The sequence below is a fragment of the Galeopterus variegatus genome, unplaced genomic scaffold (assembly GCF_000696425.1).
Source record: "Galeopterus variegatus unplaced genomic scaffold, G_variegatus-3.0.2 Scaffold260, whole genome shotgun sequence".
NCBI classification, from domain to species: domain Eukaryota; kingdom Metazoa; phylum Chordata; class Mammalia; order Dermoptera; family Cynocephalidae; genus Galeopterus; species Galeopterus variegatus.
The window spans coordinates 175269-201441 of NW_007726371.1; the positions used below are offsets into that span (position 1 = coordinate 175269).

The following is a 26173-nucleotide window of genomic DNA, read 5'->3' on the forward strand; positions in this document are numbered from 1 at the left end:
TTTTGTCTTTTTCCATGTCCGGCAACGGATCGCAACCCTCAGTGTCGCCCCCGCACCGGACCGGGGACCAGCAACGGGATCGCAACCCCCGGCATTGCTCCCACGCCTCGCTCAGCCAGTGAGCGGGAACCGGTCTGTATGTGGGATCCGAACCCTCGGGCAGGAGCGCCGCCGCGCTTCCCAAGCGGCGCACCACCCAGTGCACCACCGGGCCGGCCCCACATCTCCTGTCTTATTTAATCCTCACAGAAATCCTGGAAGGCAGGTCTATTACTAATCTCATTCTGCAAATAGGGACACTGAGTTTCATGGAGATTAAATGACTTGTCAATAAGCGGGCACAGCTGGGACTTGAACCTAACTCTACCAGACTCCAAATTTTAAACACTCTTCCTTCCACACCACATAGCTTCTCCAACACACTGGAGTCAAGTGGCAAGTCTACAGGCCAAAAAGCAACTGTTGGGAATTTTAAAGTTTGTGAGATTAATGAGCTTCCTGATAACCACAGGCCAGAAGAGGCCTCTATATGGACAAAAGAAAGCACAATGAGGATGAAGTTAGTTGTTCAATGTCACATATTGAGTCACAGATGGGGCAAAAATTAGAGACCAGACCTTCTGACCATCATGAATCAGTCAATACAACCTCATTACTTCTTGGCTCAATTGCTGGTGTGTAGGGGTGTGTGTGTGCGTGTGCACGCATGTGCATGCGTGCACATATGTGTGCAAATGAGTGCTCGTGTGTGTGTTAGGGGTTGGAGAAAGGGGAGAAGAAGTTGAGGAAGAGGAGAAATCACAAATAACACAGTACTAATGTTTAAGGACCTGAGAACCAAATACCATTTAACCCTAGAATTCAGAGACAAGGTCAGAAAGTGTACACCTCTGGAATGCACATTAGTAGAGCCATTATAGAAAACTGTATGGAATTTCCTCAAAAAAACAAAAACAGAATTATCATATGATCCAGAAATCCCACTTATGAGTATTTATCCAAAAGATTTTAAATCAGTTTGTTGAAGAGATTTCTGCACTTCCATGTTTATTGCAGCACTATATACAATAACCAAGTCATGGACTTAAACTAAATGTCCATCAGTAAATGGTACATATACACAACAGAATACTATTCAGCCTTTAAAAAGAAGGAAACTCTGTCATTTGTGACAACACTGATGGAATTGGAGAACATTATGCTGAGTGAAATAAACCAGGCACAGAAAGACAAATGCCACTTGATCTCACTTACACGTGGAATCTAAAACAATCAAACTCATAGAAGCAGAGAGTAGAATGGTGGTTACAGAGGCTGAGGGTAGAGGGAATGGGAAGATGGTGGTCGAAGTGTATAAAATCTTAGACAACAGGAATATGTTTTCTCTTAATGTAGTGAATATAGTTAATAATAGAGTATTGTACATGTCAAAATGGATGAGAGTAAATTTCAAATGTTCTCACCACAAAAGTTAAGTATTTTAGTGATGGATATGTTAACCAGCTTGATTTAATTATTCCACATTTTATTCATAAGCCATAACATCACTGTGTACTTCATAAGTATACACTATTTTAGTCAATTATTGATTTTTAAAAATTGTTTTAAAAAGTGTCCACCTCTGGCAACAACATAAACTGGCTGAGAACAACCATTTAAGAAAGTCTTTCTAGAATGTAAATCTATCTACAGGTCTATGGTAAATATGAATGCAACTGATAAACCTAGATATGAGTATATACAAAATCTCAGCAAGGAGTTACAAACTTATCAGGAAGACAGTGACTGAAACAGTAATCATGTAAGAGAAGAGATTATAAAATGATTTGAAAAAGCAGAATTGGCCAGTTAGGCATTGATCATTTGTTGCCAGTACAGTACAAGAGGGGGTTGCAGTGGGTGGTGGGATGGCTTCCCAGAGAGGCTGAGCTTCTCATCTCTAAATGAGTCCTCCCCCATGCCACCTCAGCTGATTCATTTTGGTCTCTTTCTTTGTACCCCCAATCCACCCAATTACTCAGTTGCCCTATGTTCTCTTCTCTCACCCAATCCAATCCATATCTTTGATTCCGCTAAGGGAAACAACTTAAAGTGTCATCACTCCAGTGAAAGAGATGGAGTGGGGAAAGAGTGTTGTTACTGGATCCAAACCTTGAGCCCAAGAGAAGAAGTTTAAATGGGGGAAATTCCAAGCATCGGCCAACTGGAAGGGAAGGCTGTTTCTAGCAATCAACTTTGGAATCACACCTGGATGACCATCAAATGTGGTCTTTCTGCCCCATGTACTGGAGCAACTCTTAGCAGCACAGAGTGGATGAGGGGTGGAAATGTTGAATCAGAATTTCTGAAGTGCACTGGTGTTATGGTTTTATTGGTGATATATTGCATGTCCCTACTGAACTAGGAACAACCGTCCTCCAGACCCTACTATGCAATGTGCAATAACTGCTTCTCATCAGTAAACGGAGGGTACAGAGATAGAAAGGATCTCTCCTCCTCTCCCTTTCTTTCTTTGGGTCTTACTTCCTCTCCTCTTCCTTATTCTCATTGTCCCTTCCTTTCCTCTAGGGATTCCTCTCATCTTATCCCTCAGTATCTCCCTCTCAATCTCTCTTCCCCACAAGACCCCTGCAACCCCAATAACAAGGCCCAACGTGCCAGTAGGGAAAGGCTCTTCCAACTTGCTGCAGCACATTCCCAAATTCTCTGGGGTGGGAGAAACCGCAAAGCTGCAAAGGGCCCTTTTGAAGTAAGTCCTGCTTTTTTACTTGAAACACCCAAAGATGTGAGTGCTCCTGAATGGAATTTGTGGGCAATAAAAACCATGGCGGTGGGAAAACATTTTTCCTTTTTCAGTTGCAAAAGTGGCACCTCTTCAGCTTTTCAGCTTTTTAATGAAGAATCTGTACCCAGCAATACAGATGAAAGTGCTTCAGGAAACCAAGATGCCTTTATCCCCTCTGCTGAGAAATGACAGAATACATAGAGGGATCAGAAAAGCCTTGGGAAATTTGATTCACTGCCCAAGTGATATCCCAACCTCCATCGCCTCACTGTCTGAGTTCTCTGCAGAGGTAGGAAAGGAGCCTCTGTTTCCTTGCAAGTGACTCATTCCACCTGCTGCATGATTTTAAGGATCTATTGGAAGGGATAAACAAGGACTAGCCAGAAAAGTGATAAGCTACATTCAGGCCTTCCAATCTTTAACTTCTGAAATATAGTTATGTGCAATTTGCTACCATTTGGGGAAGGCATGCCAATGACAAAAACAAATTATGCATCACTCAGTGCCCTGCTTTTGCTTTGCCCAGGAATATTCACTGAGAAAATCATCTTCACACAGCATGGTGTCATGAAAGGGGCACTAAATGGGAAGTCAGGCTTCCTGAGTTTCGGCCTAATTCTGGTATCAACTGACTATGTGACCTTGCTCAAATTACTTCATTTCTCTGGGCCTCGGTTCTTCATCTGAAATTAAGGGAGTTAGATTATCAGATCTCTGAGGTCTCTTACAAATGGGTCAGCCAGTGGTCCCAGGTTCATCTAGAAAGACATGAGAAGACTCCAGTAGAAATGGCAAAAAATAGGAAAATCATTCTAATCCTGAATCCTGGATCAAGTGATAGTCCTAACACAGAGAAAAAGTGCTACAAAATGTTTGTCTTTCATAAAACTTACTGTTCCTCTTGATCCTTGGGGAAAGACATAAAGTCTATAAACAGTTGACCAATGGCATAGATGAAAGGTCAGAAAGTGTGGCCTCTGAACAGGTGAACAGAAAACCTAAACTCACCAGTACTATGACTTATTGAACAACATCTGGCACTGCCAAAGAGTAAACAAAATGGAAATTAGAAAATGTAAATAATAGTGGAAAGCCAAATTCCAGGCAGTTCTTTAAGAGACAAAGATGCAACTCATAGTCTGAAAAATGCAGAAGTCTCAACAATTCTCCCCACTGTAGCCATATTTTAAAGAGAAGAAAACTGAACCAAAAGGAAGCTATCTTTTGGAAGCCCCAAGTGGGGCTGGAGATTCTGCCCAAATTGTAGCTGAGTCTCAAACTCCCAGGTAAACTCTTCCAGCAGACCAGGCCCTCTCCAGAAGCAGGTGTGTAAAAGTGGTTTGGTTAAAAAAACAAAAGGACATTATACCTTGAGCTCTGTTCTTCCTCGAAGCTCCACTTCATAGCCCTCACTTAGACTTCGAAGAATTGTAACAGTGCTGAGACTGACATGAATGCGATAAGCTGTAAAGGAAGAAGAGGCATGTCTTTGGCTACTTTCTCTTTGGTAAAATCAATGAGAAAACACCCATGTAATAAGTGCTCCCACTTCAAAATGAACTAGAACCTAAAGTAAAGTCCCGTGAGAGCGTTTTAGTTAGGGTTTCACAGAAGGAAGAGGGGGATTGTTGGCCTTCCTCTCTAGGCCCAATTAAGGTGTTAGCCATAGCACCTAACAGCCTCCTAGACAGTATCTCAGATGAAAGGCCATGTAATAGAAAGATGCTAATTTAACTCCAAGGTTGACATGGAGAAACCAGCAAACACCACTGTGCTCTCAACTGAAACGTGACCTCCTCTGAGGGAAGTTTGGCTTCAGCAACTTCTCTCACAGGCTGATACTGGGGCTGAATTCTTAAGCTTTACATATCCTACTTAAAAAATAAAAGGGTATCTTTTTCATATGCATCTGTCAGTATTTCTGTACTTAAAACATCACTGAGAAATATCTCAAGACCTCTGTCAATATTTTGAGGAAATTATACACTCATAGCTGTTCTTTGGGTGGATGCATCTAGCTATGTACACACATAAATGTATTATTTTCCAAACAATGATCCCAACTGGGAATAAGAGCTTTACATGCAGAGCTACCACCTTAAAAATTTATTTAGAATGTAAGTATAATTTTTTGTTTTTGTTTTTTGGCAACTGGCTGGTAAGCGGATCCGTACCCTTGACCTTGGTGTTATCAACACTGCACTCTAACCAACTGAGCTAGCCAGCCACCCCCTAAGTGTAATTTTCTGATAAAGAACAATCACTTGTTAACTGAGGTAAGATCTTTGACCTTCCTGAAAACTGTCATCCTATGAAGTGAGATCTTGTTGAGGTTGAGTACCTTTTATTTAACAAATAAAAGTCCAAAACTTGTTCTCACACATGCTTGAAAAAATCATTCTTTTAGAAGCTGATTACAATCTGAGAAGGAAGGCATGGCTGAAAAGAACTTCAAGAAATTTCTGCTATGTATACTCACAATGACTTTCCTTCTCTTGAATGCTCAGTGCTGTTATTTGTGTCTTCCTCATTAACTCATGGTCACCCAAAGCTTCTGCTTAAAAAGGGTTCTTATTCCTAAAAGCCACATGTCTGGCTAATGTAACCCTAGCCAGTCCTATCTGTGCCATCCTACTAGCATCTGGTCTTTAGGGAGGCTTTCCATAGAGTAATCCTGCTGGTGGGAAACACACAGCTCAAAAAAGAGATAGCTTATTCCAACCACCATCCAGTTGTGTGGTGAAGAGAATCACTCCAGGGCTGGATCACTAGTCACTTCCATTTCAGAATCTCAGTGAATTCAACTGGGTACAAAGGATATATTGATTAAACTGACTTTTTGTTAATAAACTTGTGATGTGTCCTGGTCTCATATCCAACATGAAGTTAAAGGCTACCTCTTTACAAATCTTTGATCAGTTGTGGAGCTTAACGTCATATTTGGGTCACAGTCATTATCTTTTAGAAAAACACACCAGCCAACTCTTTTAGTGCAGAGATCGCATGTGTATGTTTCTTTCTATCCCTCACAATACCTTCCTTGAACAATCAGTGCTTAATAAACACCTGCTGTGGGTGATTCACTCTATTTTCTCCTTCCTAGCTGATCACTGGACAAGGTGCTGCCTAAATCTCAAAATTCAATTTCTGTTCGCAAGTCTGTTTTTCTGATGAGAAATATGTAGAGTTTTCCTTGGTGCAGACCAAAATATGACTTCAGCCTTCTACAAACTTACATCAGTCCAGAGTACTGTGCCAAATCTGCATTTCGGCTCCATGATCAATTTCATTTTATCTTGGGTAGCACGTCAAGAGCAAAGTTATATGCAAAGTCATATTCACACAGCAGTTCCTGGATGACTACTTCCATGGTCTCTGCCATATCTGTGGAGTTCGAAGACTTTCCCAGATGTCAGAAAATTTATTCTGACAACAGCATCTAAGTTCCATGCTGCCTCCTTAATCATGGCAGCACAAGCTAGATTGACTAAGACTGGACCCATTGTGTAAGCCTGTTTCTGCACATGAGTGATGAGGAGGGGGGTCAGACAGGGCACCACCTACTGTGATATAGGCCACCATATCGTCAGGGACTCATTTAAGTATATATATTGCTGAAGTTTGGAAAGAGCTTATCGTGCCTAGTAGCTGCCAAAGCCAGGGCTGCTAAGGGCTTAAATGGCTTCCTTCCTTCCTTCCTTCCTTCCTTCCTTCCTTCCTTCCTTCCTTCCTTCCTTCTTTCTTCCCTCCTTCCTTCCTTTCTCTCTCTCTCTTTCTTTCTGTATAAAATCCAGCAAATCTGTATATAGAATTTAATGCTGTTCTCTATGCTTTTCCTATAATAGCATTAAAAAATTGCTTTGCGCAGCCATGATTACAGGTAAGAAGTACATTGTGATTCTGACATTGCTTCAGTAGTGACAGTAAATAACCAAGAACGAATTGAGCTAGCATTTGGCCAGTAACAAATGGCATAATGGTTTATACAGTTTTCTTCTCAAATAAGGGAGGAAGAAATGGTATCTTTGATATTATGCCTATTTTGATAGAAGCTAAAGGTTTTATATACAAGTAAGTTAGAATTAATTATTTCAGAATTCCAAGCTCCTTAGATTGGAGGATTATTGCTAGCTAAGTTCTAGGAGGATATTTGATGAAGCCAGAACTCCTGGGGTCCTACCAATTCAAAAAGAGGACTAGAGCAGCAAACAGCAGCCAGCTAGAAGGCAGCAAGCTCGGGCGTGTCTCCACAAACTAGTCAAAAACTGAAAACATCAGTCCCTTACCTAGTTCTTTTCTCAGCAAGACTCTCCCAAACCTACCAGACTGGCCAATTTTTTTTCCTTTACTCAAAAGACTTTTTTAGTTGTTTTGATCAAATTCACTGGCTGTTTCAGTGTCACTTAGCTACAGCTTCATTTCTAGAACAAGAAAGGTACATGTTCAGTCCAACATCACCCCCTACTGGTTTGCCATTAGAGACGAGGAAAATGTGTGATAAATCTTAATCTTCTCAAATTATATTTTATTTTTCTTTAAAACATTAAAACATAATATACCCTGCTCTCATTCCCCTCTCTTGAGGAAGAATCACTTTCCCAATAGTAGGATGGTATCATCCCATCTATCCCTTTATAGGTACTCACGTAGCCCTGTTGATTCCATCCGAGAAGCTGTGTTCACAGTGTCTCCAAACAAGCAGTATCTGGGCATGGTGAGGCCCACCACTCCAGCAACAACCGGCCCTATACAGTCACAGGGGGTAAGAATTACAGTCAACAGGTATGCACCCAATGCTAATAGAGGAGCACTGGAAGGGCAACGAATGTAACTTTGTAAAAGAATAAAAGTTGCCATCAGATAGCTCCAGGAATCTCAAGGAAGACATAATAAGTAATGAACTCTTTACTGTGAAAGAAAGCAAGTTAATAACAATGCAGACATGACTACCCTTCTGATTTATACCTTTGTTCCAAGTAACAGTTACACCCAAGATGCTTATATCTGTCAACAGGGACAAATAAGCATTAAACCCACACCAGAAAAGCCTGGGCAGGGACTCAGGATCCAAACATGTTTGCTGCAAGGAAAAAATGTGACTCTTTCTTGTGCCTTAGGGTTTGAAAGGAACGATCTCATAGGTCTGCCTGTCTCCCAACTGTGTCTATCGAGAGAACTATTACTAAGACAGTGGAAAATCTAAAACCAAATAGTTGACTTTCAATTATCTGTGTTAGGAGCATGGAAGAGTAGTAAATATTGATAATCCAAGAATATATTCTGTTTGCCCTTAGAATGTTTTTTTTTTCTTACATTTTAATACGGCTGTGTTAAGTGTTATAGGTAATTGAAAAAACTTCAGCAGCCATACTAAAAAGTAAAAAGTAAGTTCAGGAGTATCTAGAAAGTTCTCCATCTTCACCTTTCTGATCTCTGCTCATAGAACTGTTTAAATTTTTCAGCATTATTTTTTTGCTGTTTTCTCAGTTAAAGAAAGTAATTGCTTTGCTCTAGAAAGTTTTTTTTCTGCTGAGAATAGAAATAAATAAAAACTGCAAAACTCATATATTTCTCATTTTAATTCTCTTCTCACTCATTCAGAAGCATTCACTGAGTACTGAGCTAGACAGCAAGGGGAATAAAAAAGAAATGTAACACATGGTCTCAGTTCTCCAAAATTTTATACTCTAATTGAAGAGAAGAGACTACCAAACGGGAAGCAATTAAGCAACAACCCAAGACAATGTACTGTGGAGGCAAGACAAATAGTACAGACAGAAGAGCTAAAACAGTTTAGAAAACGGGGGAAGTTGCTTATTAGCACCTGACTCAGTCAAGAAAGGTCCAGTGGGGAAGGAATGATTTGATTTGGATCTTGATGGGTGGGGAGAATTTGAATAGGCAAAAAGGGACATAAATCAAAAGGTTTGTGGTTGAAATTGAGCACGGAATTTTGGGAAGCTCTTAGAGAAAGCATTCTGACTAGTTCAAGTGGTTGGGGAGAAACTGGAGACACGGTTGGATTAAGTGGGTTGTACAAGATGGAGGACCTTGAACCACTACAGTACTTTGAGCAGAGAATTACATGATAAAAATGATTTTTCTTCCATTTTTCTCAGATCAGTGTATAGAATGCATTGAAAGGGGAAGATGTAAAACCAGAGAAATGTGTTGGATCGTTGTTGCGGTAATCTAAACACAAGGTACTGGAAAGGAGGCGATGATGAGAACTGGGTGGCCAAAAAGGGGTGACAAAAGAAATGTTATCTGTCAATTAAAAATTATTTTAGAAATCAAACTGAAAAAAATTTAAAAATGAAGACCAAGAACATTTGGAGATAGTAGTGATGATTACACAACAATGTGAATGAACTTAAATACCACAGAACTGTACACTTAAAAATGGTTCAAATGGTAAATTTTGTGTGTATATCTTACCAAGTTTATAAAATAAAAACAACAACAAAAGAGAGAGAGAGAGAAAGACATGAAAGGAGAACCAACAGACTTATTGCTGTTTGATTGATGACCATGAGAAAATTGGTATGGGCTTATGAGTTTATACTGATTTGTGGGAAAAGCTGACTTGAAGTTTTAAATGTGTTAAATTTGAAATAATGGTGAGTCATCCAAGAAGAGATGTGCTGAAAGGGGTTGGAAATGTAAAACTGGAACACAAATAAGAGATGAGGGCTTTTCTTTAAAAGAAAAATACTGAACACCTGGTATGTGCTAAGCACTCAGGGTACAAACATGAGTAAGATATGGTTCCTGTCACCAAAGAACTTAAAGTCTAATGGAAGGACAGACAAGAAAACACAGATTATGTTGATCACTATGAGAAAGATGGATGGAAAGAGACAAGAGTAGAAAAAAGAAGATGCTATTGCAGTGGTTCAGGCAAGGGATGCTGATGGCCTAGACTTGAGTAGTGAGAGTCAAGGAAAAACAAGGTAGATTCAAGAAATATTTAAAAGGTAAAATGTTCAATGTTTAGTAATTGTTTGAATGTTGAAGGTCAGAGTGAGAGAGGAGTCAAGAGGGTGAATCCCAAGACTAGCTGGAGTAACTGAGTCAATAGTGGTACCCCCAACTGACCTAGAGAATAAATACAGGAAAAGAAAGAAGTTTGTACAGGAAGAAAATAATTCTGTTTTAGATGTGCTGAATCTGAGGTCCATGTGCAACATTCAGGTGGAAAATCCAGCAGGAAGTTTGATATACAAGTCTGAAGCTTAAAGCAGAAGACTATGCTGAAGGTATGGAGTTGGAAGTTATCAGCGATACAGGTGGTAATTAAACCATAGACATGAATGAGATCACCCAGGAAAGTATGTGGGGGGAGAAAAACAGTGTATCAAGACAAAACCCTGGGGAATACCAATCATTAAGGGGCAGATGGAGACAAAAGGAATTATCAGACAATGGCAGAAAATAAAAGCCAGATTGGAGTGGGTTGAGAAATAAATTAGAAGTGAAGACGTTCGGAGAGCAAAGAGATCACCAGACTGAGAGCTTTGCAGAAAAAATGCTAGAGAACAGGAAGAGCTGAGAACCAGTAAGTGAAACAGAGGGGTGGCATTCAGAGTGTAAGGAGCGTGTCATGAAAGCCAATTGAAGGGAGTTTTAGGGAGGATTGTCATGAATGCTGAATGCTGCAAGAGGTAAGGGCAGATAAGGACTGGGGAATGGTGAGGACTGAAACCAGATTGAAAGGGGCTGAGGAGGGAGTGGATAGTAAAGACATGGCACAGTGAGTATTATTCATTCTTTTAAGAAGTTGGTAGAAAAGGGATGAAAAGGAGCTTAGAAAAGCAGAGCAAAGAAAAAGAGGTGAGGAGTGGAGAAGGGAGCAAGAGGGGCCAGTAGGTAGGACATCTGTGACATCAAGTGAGACGTCTGTCAAGATACCTGTGAATGTGTGATGTTATATTGGAAGAATACAATAAGGGGCAGGTCTTGAAGATATTCAAGCAAGAGGGGATGAGTGTGGGAGAAAAATACTTCAGGAGTTGAGATTTTAATTAATTAAATGAATTATCCTAAATAAATCATATACCTGTTGATCTCGTAGCATAGTCAAACATGGAAATGTTGGCTCTAACCAGAAGGGTAGACTGAAAGGGTTTGGTATTTAGAACAAGGGCTGCTGCACACTGTGGTAGTGCAGGTACTGGAAAGAGAGTAAACACAGGTAGGCATAAAGGGATTATGCGGCTGTGGACATCTGGATAATCCAACTACCAGGAATCAGAGGAGAGCTACCCTTTTTTCTTCCTTTTCTAGTCTTCCAGGAGGTGCATGGGAATGTTTTCTCTTGCTTTAACTGGTTGTCTTACCTGAATGCAAGCCAATTCGAATTCTGACAGGCACCTCTGGCATGTGCCGCATCTTAAAGGTACCCACGGAGCTCAGGATATCTAGGGACATGTTTGCAATCTCAGCTGCATGCCTACTGCCATTCCTCTTTGGGAGGCCTGAGGCCACCATGTAGGCATCTCCAATGGTCTCTACCTGGGAATCAGGGAAAATAGAATTAGCAAGCAAGTAACTTCTTTGTGTTTCGTTCTTTCTTTTTTTTTTTTTTTTTTTTCAGAGCTTTAAAAGTATGATGGAGGCTAGGAGGTCTTGTAAAGTGCGGAAGGCAGAGAGAGGCTCTCAGTGGTTCACAGGCCTAGCTGCACATCGAATCACTTAAGGAGCTTTATAAAAAATACCCATGTCTAGGCCCCACACGCAGAGATTCTGAAATACATGTAGCTACTTCATAGGCTCCTGACTGACCCTAGAGAAATATCAGGTTCCAAGAAATTCCTGGGAGAAGGGAAAAGGGAGATTTTTGGAACTGTCCCTAGAATGTCCCTGGGGAGCACTCTAGGAGAAGGTGCCTATGATGCTCCCCCAGCAAGCACTTCTCTAGTTGATTCTGGGCAAACAAGCTAGGGCAGCCTTAAGGTCAGTATAGAGAAAGGGAAAGGACGGACAAGGAAGAGTCTGTTCCCTCTGCTTCGCCTTGCTAATATGATAGAGTTAGTTTTGCAGGTTTATTGAGTATGAGAACTGGGTCTTTTGCCACCAGTTACCTCCTCCTCTCCTATTGCTACCTCCCTCAGGGGCAGCAGTATTGGCCCTCAGGAGTTTTGCAGCGAGCAGTTAGACCTAAACACCTGGAAAGAAACGCAAATCTATGCTCCTCATCATTCCCACAGAAGTGTGCTCATTCTTTTAGATGACCAGTAAGTCAAAGCTTTTCAGGTAAATCCAAAAAGATAAGTAAGCTAAAGGACTTCTATGAAGTGAGCCAATCCGACTATGCTACTACAAGTTTGGATCCAGTTAAAATTCATGTTTTCCTAGAGAACTGCACTCACGGAATGCAGGAGTTAAGAGCATGAAACTCTGAAGTCATACTGCCTTGGTTAGAATCCCAGATCTACCACTTAGAAACTATGTGGACTTGAGCAAGTTACTGTATCTCTCTGTGCTTCAGTATCCTCACTTATAATGACAGGACCTACCTCATAGGGTTTTCTAAGGACTAAATAGTTTATATATTTATCTCAAAGCCCTTAAAACCTGCCTGGTAGATGATAACATATACTAAGTACAAGCTATCACCATAATCATCATCATCATCACCAAATGGGTATGTCTTGAAACCAGCCTTAGAACTGTGGCTATGATTCAGATCCAGAGAAAAAGAGTTTAGCAATAAGCAATAAGCCCCTCATCATGACTTTCTATATAGCCAATAACAATGGTCTTTTGCATCTATAGGACTTTGTACCTCAACATACTTCTTCCATCTAGCATCTCCCTTACCTGGTGTAATCTGAGGAAAAGATCCCTGCCCTCAAATATGCACACCTGCCTGCACAGAGGAAGGAAAGGGTGACGTTGCAAATGCTGTATGAGAGGTGAAACTCAGTAGCTGGCCATTATCAGAGAGTAGTGGTTGACCCTTCGGCTTTGATGAGTCAGTGACCCAGAAGGCCCTAAGGATATGAATGAGGAAATCAGAAGAACAGGGAGCATGGTCACAGCCTGGCCTTGGTGTGCCAATGGCTGTGGGGAATTGTGGGTTGAATCAGCCAGCATAAGCACACTGAAAGGGAAGGTCAGATACAGAGAGGGGTCTGGTAGAAATGGGGGTGGTGGCAGAAGAACTGAAACTGAAAACAAATCACCAGCTTCAGAATTCAGCAGTAGCCTTCTCATTTCCATTTCAGATTACCAAGTGCCAAGGGAGGTGATTCCAATTTTACAAGTAAAGAAAATGGAAATACAAACAAGTTTGGTGATTCACTGCTGGCTCAATTTTTATTTCCTTTGTACTGTGTTGTTTTTCATACACAGGACTGAAAAAAATTAGATTCCATTTTTGGATTTATATATCCCTGCTCCGTCTTGGGAACAGCCCACTACCTCCCTACTGCAGCCATGAAGTAGCAAAATAGCTGAAGGACTTATCCCTAAGACCCCCAACAATTGTCTGAACAGAATCAGCTGGATTGATTAAACCAGTGGCTGTGTTACTGCCCATACTGAATCATCTTTGATTTTAGTTTCAACTGAATTAGCTTTCAGCGATTTTCTTTTCTCTTCAGGCTGCTTGAGTTCAGCAAGTTAAGACAGGCAGTCTGATTCCATGGATTTTTCCTCCACCGTGGTCTCTATGTGTGCTTCTTGATTAGCTTGCAGCTCCTGCTGATTGACAGGTTTGATGTCTATTTCTGAGCCCTATTTAGGTGGCTTGGCCTAGCCCTGAGGCTCTCTACCTGACCTGAAAGGGCCCTGTCTAATATGAGATAAACACACTACCCTGTGTGTGATTTGAGAGCTGGAACATTTCAGACTACCGTGAAGGATCCAATGAATGGAGCTACTCATTCTCCAGCTCTACATTGGTTCCTGGGACAGAGGAGCTGTCTAAGGTTTGGGATGCCTGGGACATCTTTCTCCATCAATAAAACAAGTATCCATATTGCAGACAACGTAGAAATGTCCCTGCCCAGCTATGAGATTTTCAGTCATTTTCTGCCTAGAGATAAGACAACATACAAAAACAAGGGTAAGGAAGCACGACACCGAAATGAGTGAATAAAGTCATCTGTTCTCTACTAATCTTCTGCAACTTTTGACAGAAAGAGTGGAAATTGACAGGCTGGAAGAGTCGGGGAAGATGGGAGCAGGGGCTTGCAACCTCACAATTAATCACTTCCCCAAACCTCAGACCAATAGGTGGGCTTTAGGTTACCCTGTAGCAATTCCAAAGAGTTAAGGTCTAATAGAGCCCTGGTGTAATGCCAAGTTCCCTCTTATAAAAAAAAAAAAAAAAAAAAAAAAAAAACAGTACCTAATGCAGGAGACCAAAGTTTAATAGCATGTATTAAATCTACACAAACTTTACCAAGGTGAACTCTGCAGCAGTCACCAACTATGGGCAAAACACCAATACTTCTGTATCCTCTTCAGTGTCTAGCACGATGCGGCCTCCACTATGGGTCCTCAGCTACTGAAGTGCGATAACTCTCTTGACCTCAAACTCTTCTTAGTCTCAGTTCTAGAAAATGACTCAAAAGAAATCTGACCAGCAATCTCTTGCTGGGTTGAGAGTTGTTGTTTGGTAAAGTAGGAAATTATATGCATTTTATATGGCCTTTATTTCCAACGGGATACCAAATGGAAGTGGTGTACTACCTAAATTTTTATTCCTAAATAACAACATTCTATAAATTGCATCCTTCAATTTTGGAATACACATAGATGAGCCTCATATAAAAATTTCACTCTGAAATATATTTCCCTGCTAATTAACTTACCTTGTAGACATCATGACTGCCAATGATCGCATCAAAGAGTGTATACAGGTCATTCAGAAGATCCACCACCTCAATGGGCTCACTCATGGCTGAGATGGTGGTAAAGCCCACAATGTCACTGAAGTACAAGGTGACCAAGTCAAAGCCCTCAGGTTCAACTGTGCAGCCCTTTTTGAGAGATTCAGCAACTGATCTGAAAAATAGATATAGCTTTTCCTAAGAGGACACCAGCCTCCCTCCATGCCACACACACCTGCTAGAACACAAATTCTCCAAAAATCACCACCAAGTAAATGAGGAGGAAGAAAATGTCACCTGAATGAATATATTAAATCATTCATTTATGCTACAAATATGTGGTGAGTGCTCACAATGTGCCAGGTACTGTCCTAGGTGCTGGAATACCTCACTGAATAGACAGACCTGGTTTGTGCCTTCATGGAGTTTTTTCAACTCTCTATATTTCTACCTTGCACCCCCCCTGCCCCCCACACCCGGGGAATGTTCCCAGGCGATTGCCTTTTCATAAGACTAGTTTCTTCAATTATCTCCTAGAAGATCGTGTTACCACATAATAAGGTGCCCTGGAAAACTAAAAAATTGTAGCAACAAATAAAATTTTCAACTAAAGGAGGAAAAAACCTGGAAAAACAACCCTGCTGCTTTCCTCTAGAAGCTCAAAGAAGTGACTTCTTTGAATTGGTCACAAAGGGACTATAGAAAAACTGAGGCACCAAAAACTTAAATGACCAGCATGACCCACAGGTAGTAAAAAATTACGATGTGTGCTCTGCTCCCTTGGTTTCCAATTCTACTTTGATTTGAAGGTGTGATTCAACCCACTAGAAATAGAGAGGGTGCAGGACAAGGGAAGGAAGTGGTTAGTTGATGGGTAATATTTTTTCTCTTTTTAATAGAACACACTGTTATAAGGATTCACACTCCTCAGGTGTTCCCACATACGGTGGTAGCATCTGTGTTAGAAGCTTTTCCGTTTTCTGTTTTTCAATTTCCAGCTCTTCGGTCCGCTCTCGGATCAAATCTTCCAAGTTGCTAGAATATTGCTCCAGCATCCGAAGCATAGAATCAATGATATTGGTCTTCTTCCCTTCATTGAAATTTTTAAACTGAAAGTAAAACAAAAAGAGGAGCCAGGGAATGCTTACTCCTCCAAACTCAGAGATGATGGAGCAGGCCCCTTTATCACAAATCCTTTCCTCTAAAATGAGGGGGCAGGAGAGGTGAACCCAGATATAAATAACAAAAATCACCCACTACCCTCATTGGCACTCTAGCCCATTCACAAGGCTCTTTTTCCCGCAAGTACTTTTCCCCCTACCTTCTGGTTCTTTCCAGTCTGAGCAAGTGTGCTCTGGGCAGGCTCCTTCAGTTCTGAGACTGCAACAGGATTTGGTCTTGAGCCCAGGCCAGATGTGGGTGGGGTAAGGGAAAAGAGGGCAGGAAGTGTTGTTTTACTGTTCTAAATCATCAGCCTACCAAATCATCCTTATCCTCAAATGCTACTGTGTTGCCAGTTCTTGGATGGTGGAAGATTGCTTGACCTTTTTAAGAAGGCAGAAGATCTACATGGTAATATTTACCCCTATTTCTTACCCTGGGGTCCAAGAATAATGGTGTCCCCTAACACCTGCCCTTCGAGTCAGTCAGGTTCATGTAGAAATTCAACTGGTCTTGCCACATTCTATGCCCTGATCCCTTAGCGATGGTTGCATACCACAAATTTTCAATACACCCTCTCAGGACCTTCTTCATCTACAGAGACAGCGGCATCACGAGGGGTAGCTCTTCCTTACTGCTGTATTCAGCATGCACGTGGCTGTGTTCACAACAATAAAAGACTGGTGGTGGTTTTACTGAGCAGACATCTAGGGCTCTGTCCCAATGAACCTTCTTATACAGCTGGGCCATACATGCTCCACTTAGCAACCAATGCCCCAAGGCCAACTTGAGGAATTTCCTCCTGGGCCTGGTCTATATCTATATGTCCACCACGGTCCTGGGGGTAACCTCAGCAGCCGGTTCAGACGCTTTGGGCTCCCCCTATTGCCTAACCCAGAGAACCTCCTTCTCTTCCTCCTCCCATTTAAGTTTTATTAACTGCAGGAAATTGGGAGGCTACCCTAAATTTCCACTGAAGCATTTTAGTGACGGCAGCCCCAGCGATGTCTTGTTTGAAGGTCACCTGATGTGCACTCCTCCTATCTATCACTGGCTTCTGTGCTGCCTTCTGAAATAACATCTCTAGCATCAACACAAGGGCAAATGCTTTTTCTCTTGCCTCATGGTAAGTTTTAGAAATTTGACCTTCGTGGTCCTTTGCCTTTTCCATACTATCGAACACCTGTTTGAGTGTCCTCAAGAAACCCAGCCAGGCTAATGGAGGCATTGTTAGCTGGGGACACGGATGACTTCATAAGCAGGGCCCCTCAGGCTTTCAATCCAACTCCTTCTCTTTTCCGCCTCAGATACCTGCCACTCATAAAGTATCTCAGTGCTGTACTCCAGCCAGGCTCAAAAGCCTCTCCACCAGAGCTGACACAGCACTCACAGACAGCACCCGTTTTGGTATCCTATAATTTCAACAGAGCTCTAAACTGCACGCTCTAACACAGGAACTGCACCCCAGCTTCCTTAGCAAGGCTCGCTCTGCCTTTTCCTTCATCCCCCCTTCCAATATCCACCTCGGGGGAAAGAATCATCCTCTTTAGAAATTAAATATCTCAAGGAAAGGGCTTATCACATTTCATGTACCCCATTGCCTCAAGTAGTTCCCAGGGAACCTAAGGAATCTCCTGCTTTTGTACTCCACATTCACACTTTCTTCCATCTTGAACACCCTTTCAAATACCCTACATTTTTCCTGACCCTCCAAAAACAATCTGGCATCACCTAAATGGTATACTTGTCATTAGAGTTCCCTGGGAACTCCAAACCAAACATGGCTCTGTGAGGAGCACCATCTATACCAGGATACCCATCTTCTAATGGTCTCAATGTCATTGCCTTGCCTGGTGGCTCAATTTCGTCTTTGAAAGATTGATTAGACCAGATTGTGGATGGGCTGGAACAGAGCTCTGGACACATAAGAATACCAGAATTAACCCTTGGGCCCTTGGAGGATGTGTTAGTGATGCTCCAGAACGAAGGACCTCAAGGTAGTCACCCCCAGGCTGCTGCTCCAAGAGGAGTGCCCTTTCCCCTTGCAAGAGGTTCCTTTCGCAATATGACAAGGACCCAAGGAGTTAGACTTGGGTAGGCTGGGTTTAGGATGGCTTCTGAGCAGTGGTGAGATTCAGAGTCCTTACCTGGTTAAATATTTCATCAAAACTTGGTCGTTGTTCAGCAGCTTCGGTCCAGCACTGCCTCATCAGCTGGAGACATTCTGGAGGGGCATGCTCAGGAGGAACCACTGGTCTGTACACAGGAGGAGGCTTCTTAAGTCTGTTTATGATTTCTAACCAGATGCAATAAGAGAAAGGGTTACGAATCATTAAAAAAAAGCACCAAGATTTGGCAAAGACAACTGAGTTTTAGCCAAGAAAGGGGTTGGTTAGGAGAAAATACAGAAGGGCTATCTCCTTTGCTTTCTCCTTAGATAGCCTGAGTATAGGTTGTATGTGAGCAAAGTCTGCATCAGGTGGTTGGGGAGAGGTTGAGAAATTTATCAGTTGAACTATTGGTATCATTTAGGCACAGCTTTATGCTGTTTCTGCAAGGTTTTAGATGCAGCCTATCTGAGGTCGATTCAAATATTGTTACTTCAATGATCTGGTTCCCCTCAACCATTCCCAAATCATCTAAGCATTCCAATCTCCGCAGTGGACCCACTTAGCCCCTCCTGCAGGCACAGGCCCAGTCCAGGTCCAAGCTTTGGGCCCTGCCTGGCCTCTAAGCAAAGGAAATTGAGAGCTACAGTAAACAGTTCATGGCATTCAACAAAATCCTCCTGGCTGTTGGCCCATGAACTCCACTTGAAGTGGAACATTTACTATATATCAGACTATAGGCTGAGCACCTTGCATGCATTATTTCATTGGATTTTCACTACAAACAGAAGAGATAGGCACTCTTATTTTCATTTTACAGGTGGGAAAACTGAGGCACAGAGAAAGTAACTTGCCAAAGTCACGTGACTAGTGACAGAGTTCAAATTTGAATCTAGCAAGTCTTGATCTACAACACCTAGAGAGGTGAGTGGCTAGGGGCCAGATCGTGAATGGCCTTGTATGTCATTTGAGGAGTCTGGGCTTCATTTAACAAGAGATGGGGAACAGTTGGAGGGCTTTAAGTATAGGAGTGATGTGGGACCCTGAGTGGGGCAAAGGATATGTAAGTGTTTTTCTTTTTCTTATTCATTTTTAAAACCTTTTATTTTGAAATAAATTTAGACTCCCAGAAAAGTTGTAAAAAATGTACCCTTCACTCAGCTTCCCCAAATGTTAGCAACTTATATAACCATAGTACAAAGAAAATTAGCATTTTATAGTAGAGTCCTTATTTGAATTTCATCAGTTTTCCCCTAATGTCTTTTTTCTGCTCCACAATCCAATTCAAAATCCCTTATTGCATGTAATTGCTGTGTCTTGGTCTCCTCCAGTCTATTACAGTTCCTTATTCTTTTCCTGCCTTTTATGACTTACATACTTTGGAAGAGTACTAGCTGTTTGTTTTGCAGAATGTTCCTAATTTGAGCTTGTCTGACATTTTCTCGAGATTAGATTGAGGTTATGAATTTGGGCAAGAATACCACAGAGGTGAAGTGCCCTTCTCAGTGCATCATGTCAGTGCATGATGTCAATGTGCCTAAGTACTGGTGCTGGTGATGTCAACCCTGATCACTTGGTTAAGATGGTGTCTGCAGGATCCTCCACTTGCAAACTTACTATTTTTCCATTTGTAATCAGTAATGTGAAAGTATCTTGTGAGCTTATACTTTCAGAATATGCAGATATCCTGTTTCCCCTCAAAATTTCACACACTAATTTTACCATCCAGTTATGGATCTTGTCTAATAGTCAAGTGTTTTGCTGGGAGATGAGGATGGAAGCCTGTGGCGTGTCACAGGGAAAGAATGGGAGGACCTTTTCATCCAGAAGCATCATGAAGGATTCTGAAATATTTGGCAGGGAGCATTGCAAAGAAGTAGAAGGGAACACACACACACACAAAAAAAAAAAGACAAAAGGATTGACATAGGTTCTGTAGACCCTTGGCTTATGTCACAGTTTGAAAAAGGACTAGCTTCTTGGGTGGGAAATTTCTTCCAGACACCTAGAGCTGTCTGGCTCCAAGTCCCACCTGCATACAATACGTGCTGCTTGCAGACTAGCAGGCTGTTAGCACAAACACTCTTCTGGCCAATCACGACAGCTCTGGTTGGCCTGATGATCTGTGTCATGGTGGGCCCCATACCCTTTTCTCCCCTCCCACTTACCTTGGGCAGGCAGATCCATCATGCAGAATGGGGAGCCCCGAATCATCACTTCTTGCATGATGATGGCAAAGCTATAGACATCTCCTGCAAAAGAACCTAACTTGTTGCCCCTTGGGGCTCTCAACAGTTCAGGGGCTGTCCACAGCAACTCTGAAAAGAAAGCATTGTGTAATGAATGCAAGGAGGATTAACTGACAACATCTGTAATGCCCTCAAGGGTTCTGAGAGTGCTATTTTATTGACTGCTTTATATTTTTATTAGAGACTGGCATACTACTGCCCCCCGCCCCCCGGGGTCTGAATCCATAAATCTAAGGAATTACACACAGAGAAAACATACTACTCTCTCCACCCCAGGACCATGCAGACAGACACCTCAGAAGTATGAGGAAGGGCAGAGAAGCTCCAAGTAGAGAAGCTATCTGCCACTTGCTTTCTTGCTCTCTTAAGCCTGCAAGTAGCAGTTGGCAGGTCTCCAGGGAAAGGCAAGTGCACTGCCAGACTGGTTGCCATGGATTTGCTGTTTGCTGAGATCTATATGTGTCTGGTAATTTGATTGTGCCAGGGCTCAGGGATTCACAAGTTGTTTTCTCCAGGTCTTCTCTAAAAGGATTAGAGGATCCCTAGGCCTTCTCTGTTCCTAGCTAGCAAAGCAAAAGGTGCAGCAATTCCTTTAACTCCATTCTGCAAATATTTATTGAGGTTCTACTGTGTATCAGGCACTGTGCTAGTGGCAGTGCCAGAGGTGAATAAGACCTCACCTCTGCCCTTGGGGAGTTCACAGACCAGTTGGCAAGACAGATATGTACACCCCTAACTGCAATACAAGAGAGATAGTGATGAAGACCACTACTACTACAGGGAAATGAATCTGTTAAAAGCCAAAATTGAACACCCACTGTGTGCTCTGTTGCATTTCGGGCCCCGCGGAGGTCAAAAGAGTATCTCTGCTTTCAGAGTTTATAGCAGTCAGATGTCAGAAATTTGGGGGAAGAGTGCCTTAACCCATATATAAAGAAATACACTTTTACAATATAACTAGAGTAGTCAAAAGTTGGGGTGGTGTTTTAGGTCAAACCATATGAAATTGCCAATTCTGTGGGTTAAAAATGGTTAAATATCAGCAGTTTCATCAGGTTCAAACTTAGAAAAAACTGAACTGATCTAATTAATCCAGGAAGGCTGCCTGGAAAAGTTAAATCTTAAATATGCTTGTTAAGAAGGTCAGAGATTCAGCTTTCTGGAGCTGAGAGGGTAAGAGCTTTGCAGGGAGAAAGAACAGTCTGTGCAAAAGAACAAGAGGCAGAAAGGAGCAAATTGCGGGTGGTGAGGGGGGTGGTAAGCAGATTAGCTTGGCTGAAGAGAAGGCCTCTGTTAAGGGATAATGAGAAATGAGAAATGGGGTTGATCAAGTGGGGGAGGGAGGGTGGCTGGAAGAATGGGGGCAGAAGGTGAGAGGCCCTGAGAGCCAAATGAAGGCATTTGGAGTGAATACAAAAGGCAGTAGGGGTGCTGGAGCTGGAGAGGGATTTGATGAAAGCCCTGTTCAGGAAGATTAATCTGGCAACCTGCACAAGCTGGATTCAAGGAGAGAGGCTGGAGTCAGGGAGACCAGCTAGGAAGTTTTTGCAGTAAGAGGCAGCAGTGAGGTGAAAGGGGCCTGAGTGGGGGTGGGGGCAGGCAGCAGCAGGACAGGGAACGAGATACATTGAAAGCTACCATAGAGAAGGAAGTGACATAGTTGGGGATAGACACACTGTGCTGTGAAGGGGAGGGAGTTGGCGCGAACAACAGGTTAACATCCAGATAGGGAGGCTGGAGGAGAATGTCTGCTGAGGGTGGGGGTGTCAGGGGGAAAGCAATGGCTAATTTTTCATCTTGTTAAATTTGGGATATTGGGAAGGGAGCCAGGGACAAGTTCCTATAAAGCAGGAAGGACGGCAAAAGGTCAGAGGTTTTTTTGGTTTGTTAGTGAAACCCAGCCTATTCTGATCAAAATACTCATACAAGAAATTCTAGCCTTACCCCCAATCATGTACCCATCTTTCTGTCTTTGCCTTCCAGGTGTCCCCAGCCTTTCTCCCCACTGCATCTCTGTCACCCTCCTCCCACCACCTACCCACCCCTGTGAAAGTCTCTAATACACTCACTACAGTGGTTTTGTCTTTATGTCTACCTGCCTAGAACTGATAATTACAAATAAAACTGAAAAGATTGAGTGCTACTTTAGCCAAAGAAAGACATTTCTGACCAAGGGATTTTAGGCACCATGGTTTTGTGGGGGGAGGCAGGGAAAAACGGTATGCGGCTGCTTTGTTCTTGGCATCCTCTCTCCCTGCACATTTAAAAGCACAACAAGAAAAGAGAGGGCAAAACTGGTAAAAAGCTGGATGATTAAATACAATCATCACCAAATAGTATTTTTAGAGAGCACTTACGCATATGTTGTTAATGGCTAAAATGAGGCTTTATCTGCACTATCCTTATATAATTGAGAGTGGACAGTAATGAATACACTTACAACCCACCACATTTTCTCATCTCCACTCCAGAACCAAGTAAGAGCCACTAGGTACCATTAGACTTGAACTCTCAGGAAAACTAGAAAAATTACTTTAGCTTGTTTTGTATCTGCTGGAGCCAGTACTGACTCTGAGGCTTGCTATGGTGATAAAATCAACCTTGAAGAACCAGTATGGTGTAGTATAAAAGAACAAGAACTGGAAGGCAGGAGACCTGGCTTCAGAATCTCACCTTGGCCACTAAACAGCTCACCTTTCTGAACTTAGTTTCCCCATCTGTAAAATGGAAGTTGAGCCAGATGGCCTTCAAGGGCCTTCCAATAATAAGATTCCATTAACCTCATCATCTAAAGTAGGGAGGCAAGTTCCTTTAGTTTATCTTATTTTATTCATTTGTTGATTCAACAAATATTTATTCTGCCAGGTACTATGAAAGGTGCTGAGGGAGGCAAACCTGTTTTCTGCATTCACAAAACTTATAGTTTGGGAGGGGGAAGAAGAGAGCTAATTAAAAGAACTAGACTAACAAAGTATGGTAGTACAACAAAGTTCAGAGCCCTAAAAGATCATAAAGAGGGCAACTTAGCTGAGTGTAGCGGGTCATGGAAAGCCTCTCGAGGCAGTGGTACTTAAATTGAGCCCTGAGGAAGGAGTAAAATTTAGCCAGACACAGATGAGTTTACAACAGAGTGGGACCGAAAGAGTGTCCCTGGCAGAGAGTACAGCATGTGTGAAGGTCTGGAGGTAAATGAGTACCTGGTGTAAATAAACTGGAAGGAGTTCAGCATGGCTGCAGCAAACAGACGGAGGTGAGTGGTTAAGCATGAGAGGTTGGCAAGGCCCAGACGCAGGGCTCATAACATGTTAAAAAATTCGAACTTTATCTTAAGAGCAATGGGAAGCCATTCAATGGATTTAGGCACAACTGTAACATGGTCAGATTTGCAGTTTAGAAAGCTCCCCCTGGCTGCAGTATGTGAAGAATGGACTGGGCATCCAGATTGCCACTGCAATTTGGAACGTGAAGTGAAATGATAAGAGGGAGAGACAGACACAGCTCACAAAATCAACAAAAACAGAAAACAAAAAAACACTGCAGCTATCCTTTACTCACTCTAAGACCAGATTTCCTTAAATTTGAAAGTTGTGAATCTGTGAATTAAATAAGACTCTGGGAAGCTAGGTATTGTGTTTTATCTTTTACAGATAACTAATTCTGACAGAATGCTAAGTACGTACCATATCTGCAGCTATTGTTCCAATACTCTAGAACTAACACAGGGCAACAACTCCAAGCTTTCAAACTGGAACTAGCCAAATAGTAACCACAGAACTAAGGCATGAGCAAAAACAGATCCACAGAGAGAAAGAGAGAGTGACATTATCAAATGTTTTTCATTGTGATTACCAGGTGCTTCAAGTCCTCCAAAACATGACTGGGCAGAGAAAGAAGACATTGTTATTCTAAGTTTGGCTGTGTGGGGGGCTAGGCTTCAGAAGATTTGAATTGCAATCCTACAACTGCTGCTAAGTAGCTGCATAATTTAGGCAAATTATGAGCCTCAATTGTCTTATCCGTAAAATGAGGGAGTTAGACTAGATGACTCCCTAAAGTTTGATATTCCACAAGTCTTATAAAGAGCAAAGATAATGCCACAGATGACTGGACTGTGTCTCTATCTGTGCATGTGTCTCTCTCTCTGTCTTTCATTTTGCTTTTCTGCTACGTAGTAAAGTCAGCAGCTTTAAAACTTACCATGCCAAAGATCCTTTTAAGAATATGAATATATGTTGTAGTTTTGCATCTCTCCCTCTGTCTTTTTTGGGTTGTCTGTCTCTCTGTGTTTTTGTGTCACTATCTCTTTTCTTCACCCATGCGGTATTGGTCAAAACTTAATACCCAAGTTTCCTATATGTATTTAACCCTATTCATTCTCTCCTTTTCCCTCTTTCTCTTTCTATCTCGCTTTTTTCCATCAGTTCATCCCCCCGCTCCCATTCACACCTACCCCCCCCCCCCATCGCAGATTTCTCCTATTTCTTTGATCTGTTATGACCCCTACAGGCATTGTTTAGTGCTGCCACAGGTGCACTAGACAAAAACACAAAATGGATGTTACAGGCATGCCTATTTATTTACTAGAAGGTCAGAGCTCTGTCTGAAGCCCTCCCACATAATCCACATAGCATTTGTTTGCTGGGGCCCCCCTCCTTGCTTCTTCCTCTCTGGCAGAGACAGTGTCGGTATGCTCTAGTGACATCCCATTCTAGAATGTACTCTGTGGGGGTCCAGCTTCCAAATTACCCTCCATTCAATCTGACACATATTTATTGAGCACCTACTGTGTGCCTAGCTCTCAGCAAGTTTTTCCAGGAACTGCTGGGGTCTCCAAACAATACAGCCTAATCCTGCCACAGCAGGAACCGAACATTATTGCACTGGCTTTGTTCAGAAGGCTAGGCTGGGCTGAAGTTATAGCATGCAGACTTCATTCAAGTCCCTTCGCTTGGAAATGAGGCTGGATTTTCAACAAAAGTGGGGAGTTAAAATCAGTCCGAGGCTTTAATTCAGTGCATATTTTCACGTGAACTTTGGAGTTACTTTATGTGCATCAGAAGGGTACAATTCATTGCTTACCTTCCGCAGAAGGTTCCTCTTCAGAGATTCTCAGCATTTCTAAGATGTCATTAAAGCCATAATCTGTCACTTTTAGGACAAAACGCCCATCTACCACACAGTTCCGAGACTTTAGCCTCCCATGAGCAAACTCTCTGTGGTGTAAGTACTTCATGCCCTGAAGATAATATAACAGGATCTATTTAGCAACTTACTTAACTATTTTGTGCTTTTAGAGCCACTTTCTGAGATTGTTAATGGCATAACCTGCTATAATCCAGAATCCAGCCTCTTTCTCTTACATGCAGGCAAAGCAAATTTTTGACGAGTCAGTTTTCACGTCTCTTCTAGCTCTAAAATGTTATGCTTTAATGAAGAATCATATCTGGTGTATACAGAGAATTATATGATACTGGGAGATTTATTGATATTTCAGCCACAGGATGGATCCATACACATATAATAGCCAGGAATTTGGAGATTCTGATTTTCCTCAAAAGGTCTAACCCAGCTCTCATGCATTACTGGCAGGAATGGGAAGTGGTACAGCCTTTTGGGTGGGCAATTTGGCAATAACTATCAAAATTTAAAATATGAATACCCTGTGACCCAGGGATTCTACTTCTCCTCCAGAGAAATGCTTGCATGTATCCACAAAGAGACAAATAGAAGAATGCTCATTGAAGCTTATATTATATAATTGGAAATACAGAAATTATCAAAAAGGGACTAGCTAGACCGTGGTATTTCCATACTGTGGAATATTCTGCAGCACTTAAAAAGAATAACATGGATCTGTGCATACTGATATGGAAATACTCTAAGCCATAAAGTAAGTGAAAAATAATAAGCTGCAGAACTAGGTGACAGCAAATATATATATATATTTTTAAGTCATCTATAATGTATGTAAATAGATATGAAATGAATTACAAGGCTGGTCACCAAACTGTTAGTAGTAATTAACTTTGG

At 42.0% G+C, this 26173-nt stretch overlaps 1 protein-coding gene across 1 annotated transcript in view; it reads right to left on the reverse strand.

The window, feature by feature from the left end:
• Window positions 1–26173, reverse strand: part of GUCY2F (guanylate cyclase 2F, retinal) — a 109948-nt gene that overhangs the window by 5993 nt on the left and 77782 nt on the right. Inside the window, exons 10-17 of the mRNA XM_008566663.1 lie at window positions 25223–25379; window positions 20063–20212; window positions 17934–18082; window positions 15571–15734; window positions 14608–14800; window positions 11125–11299; window positions 7432–7530; window positions 4155–4249 (exon numbers count right to left, since the gene is read on the reverse strand). Of these exons, the coding sequence (XP_008564885.1) occupies window positions 4155–4249; window positions 7432–7530; window positions 11125–11299; window positions 14608–14800; window positions 15571–15734; window positions 17934–18082; window positions 20063–20212; window positions 25223–25379 (1182 nt within the window). The remainder of the gene's footprint in view (window positions 1–4154; window positions 4250–7431; window positions 7531–11124; window positions 11300–14607; window positions 14801–15570; window positions 15735–17933; window positions 18083–20062; window positions 20213–25222; window positions 25380–26173) is intronic.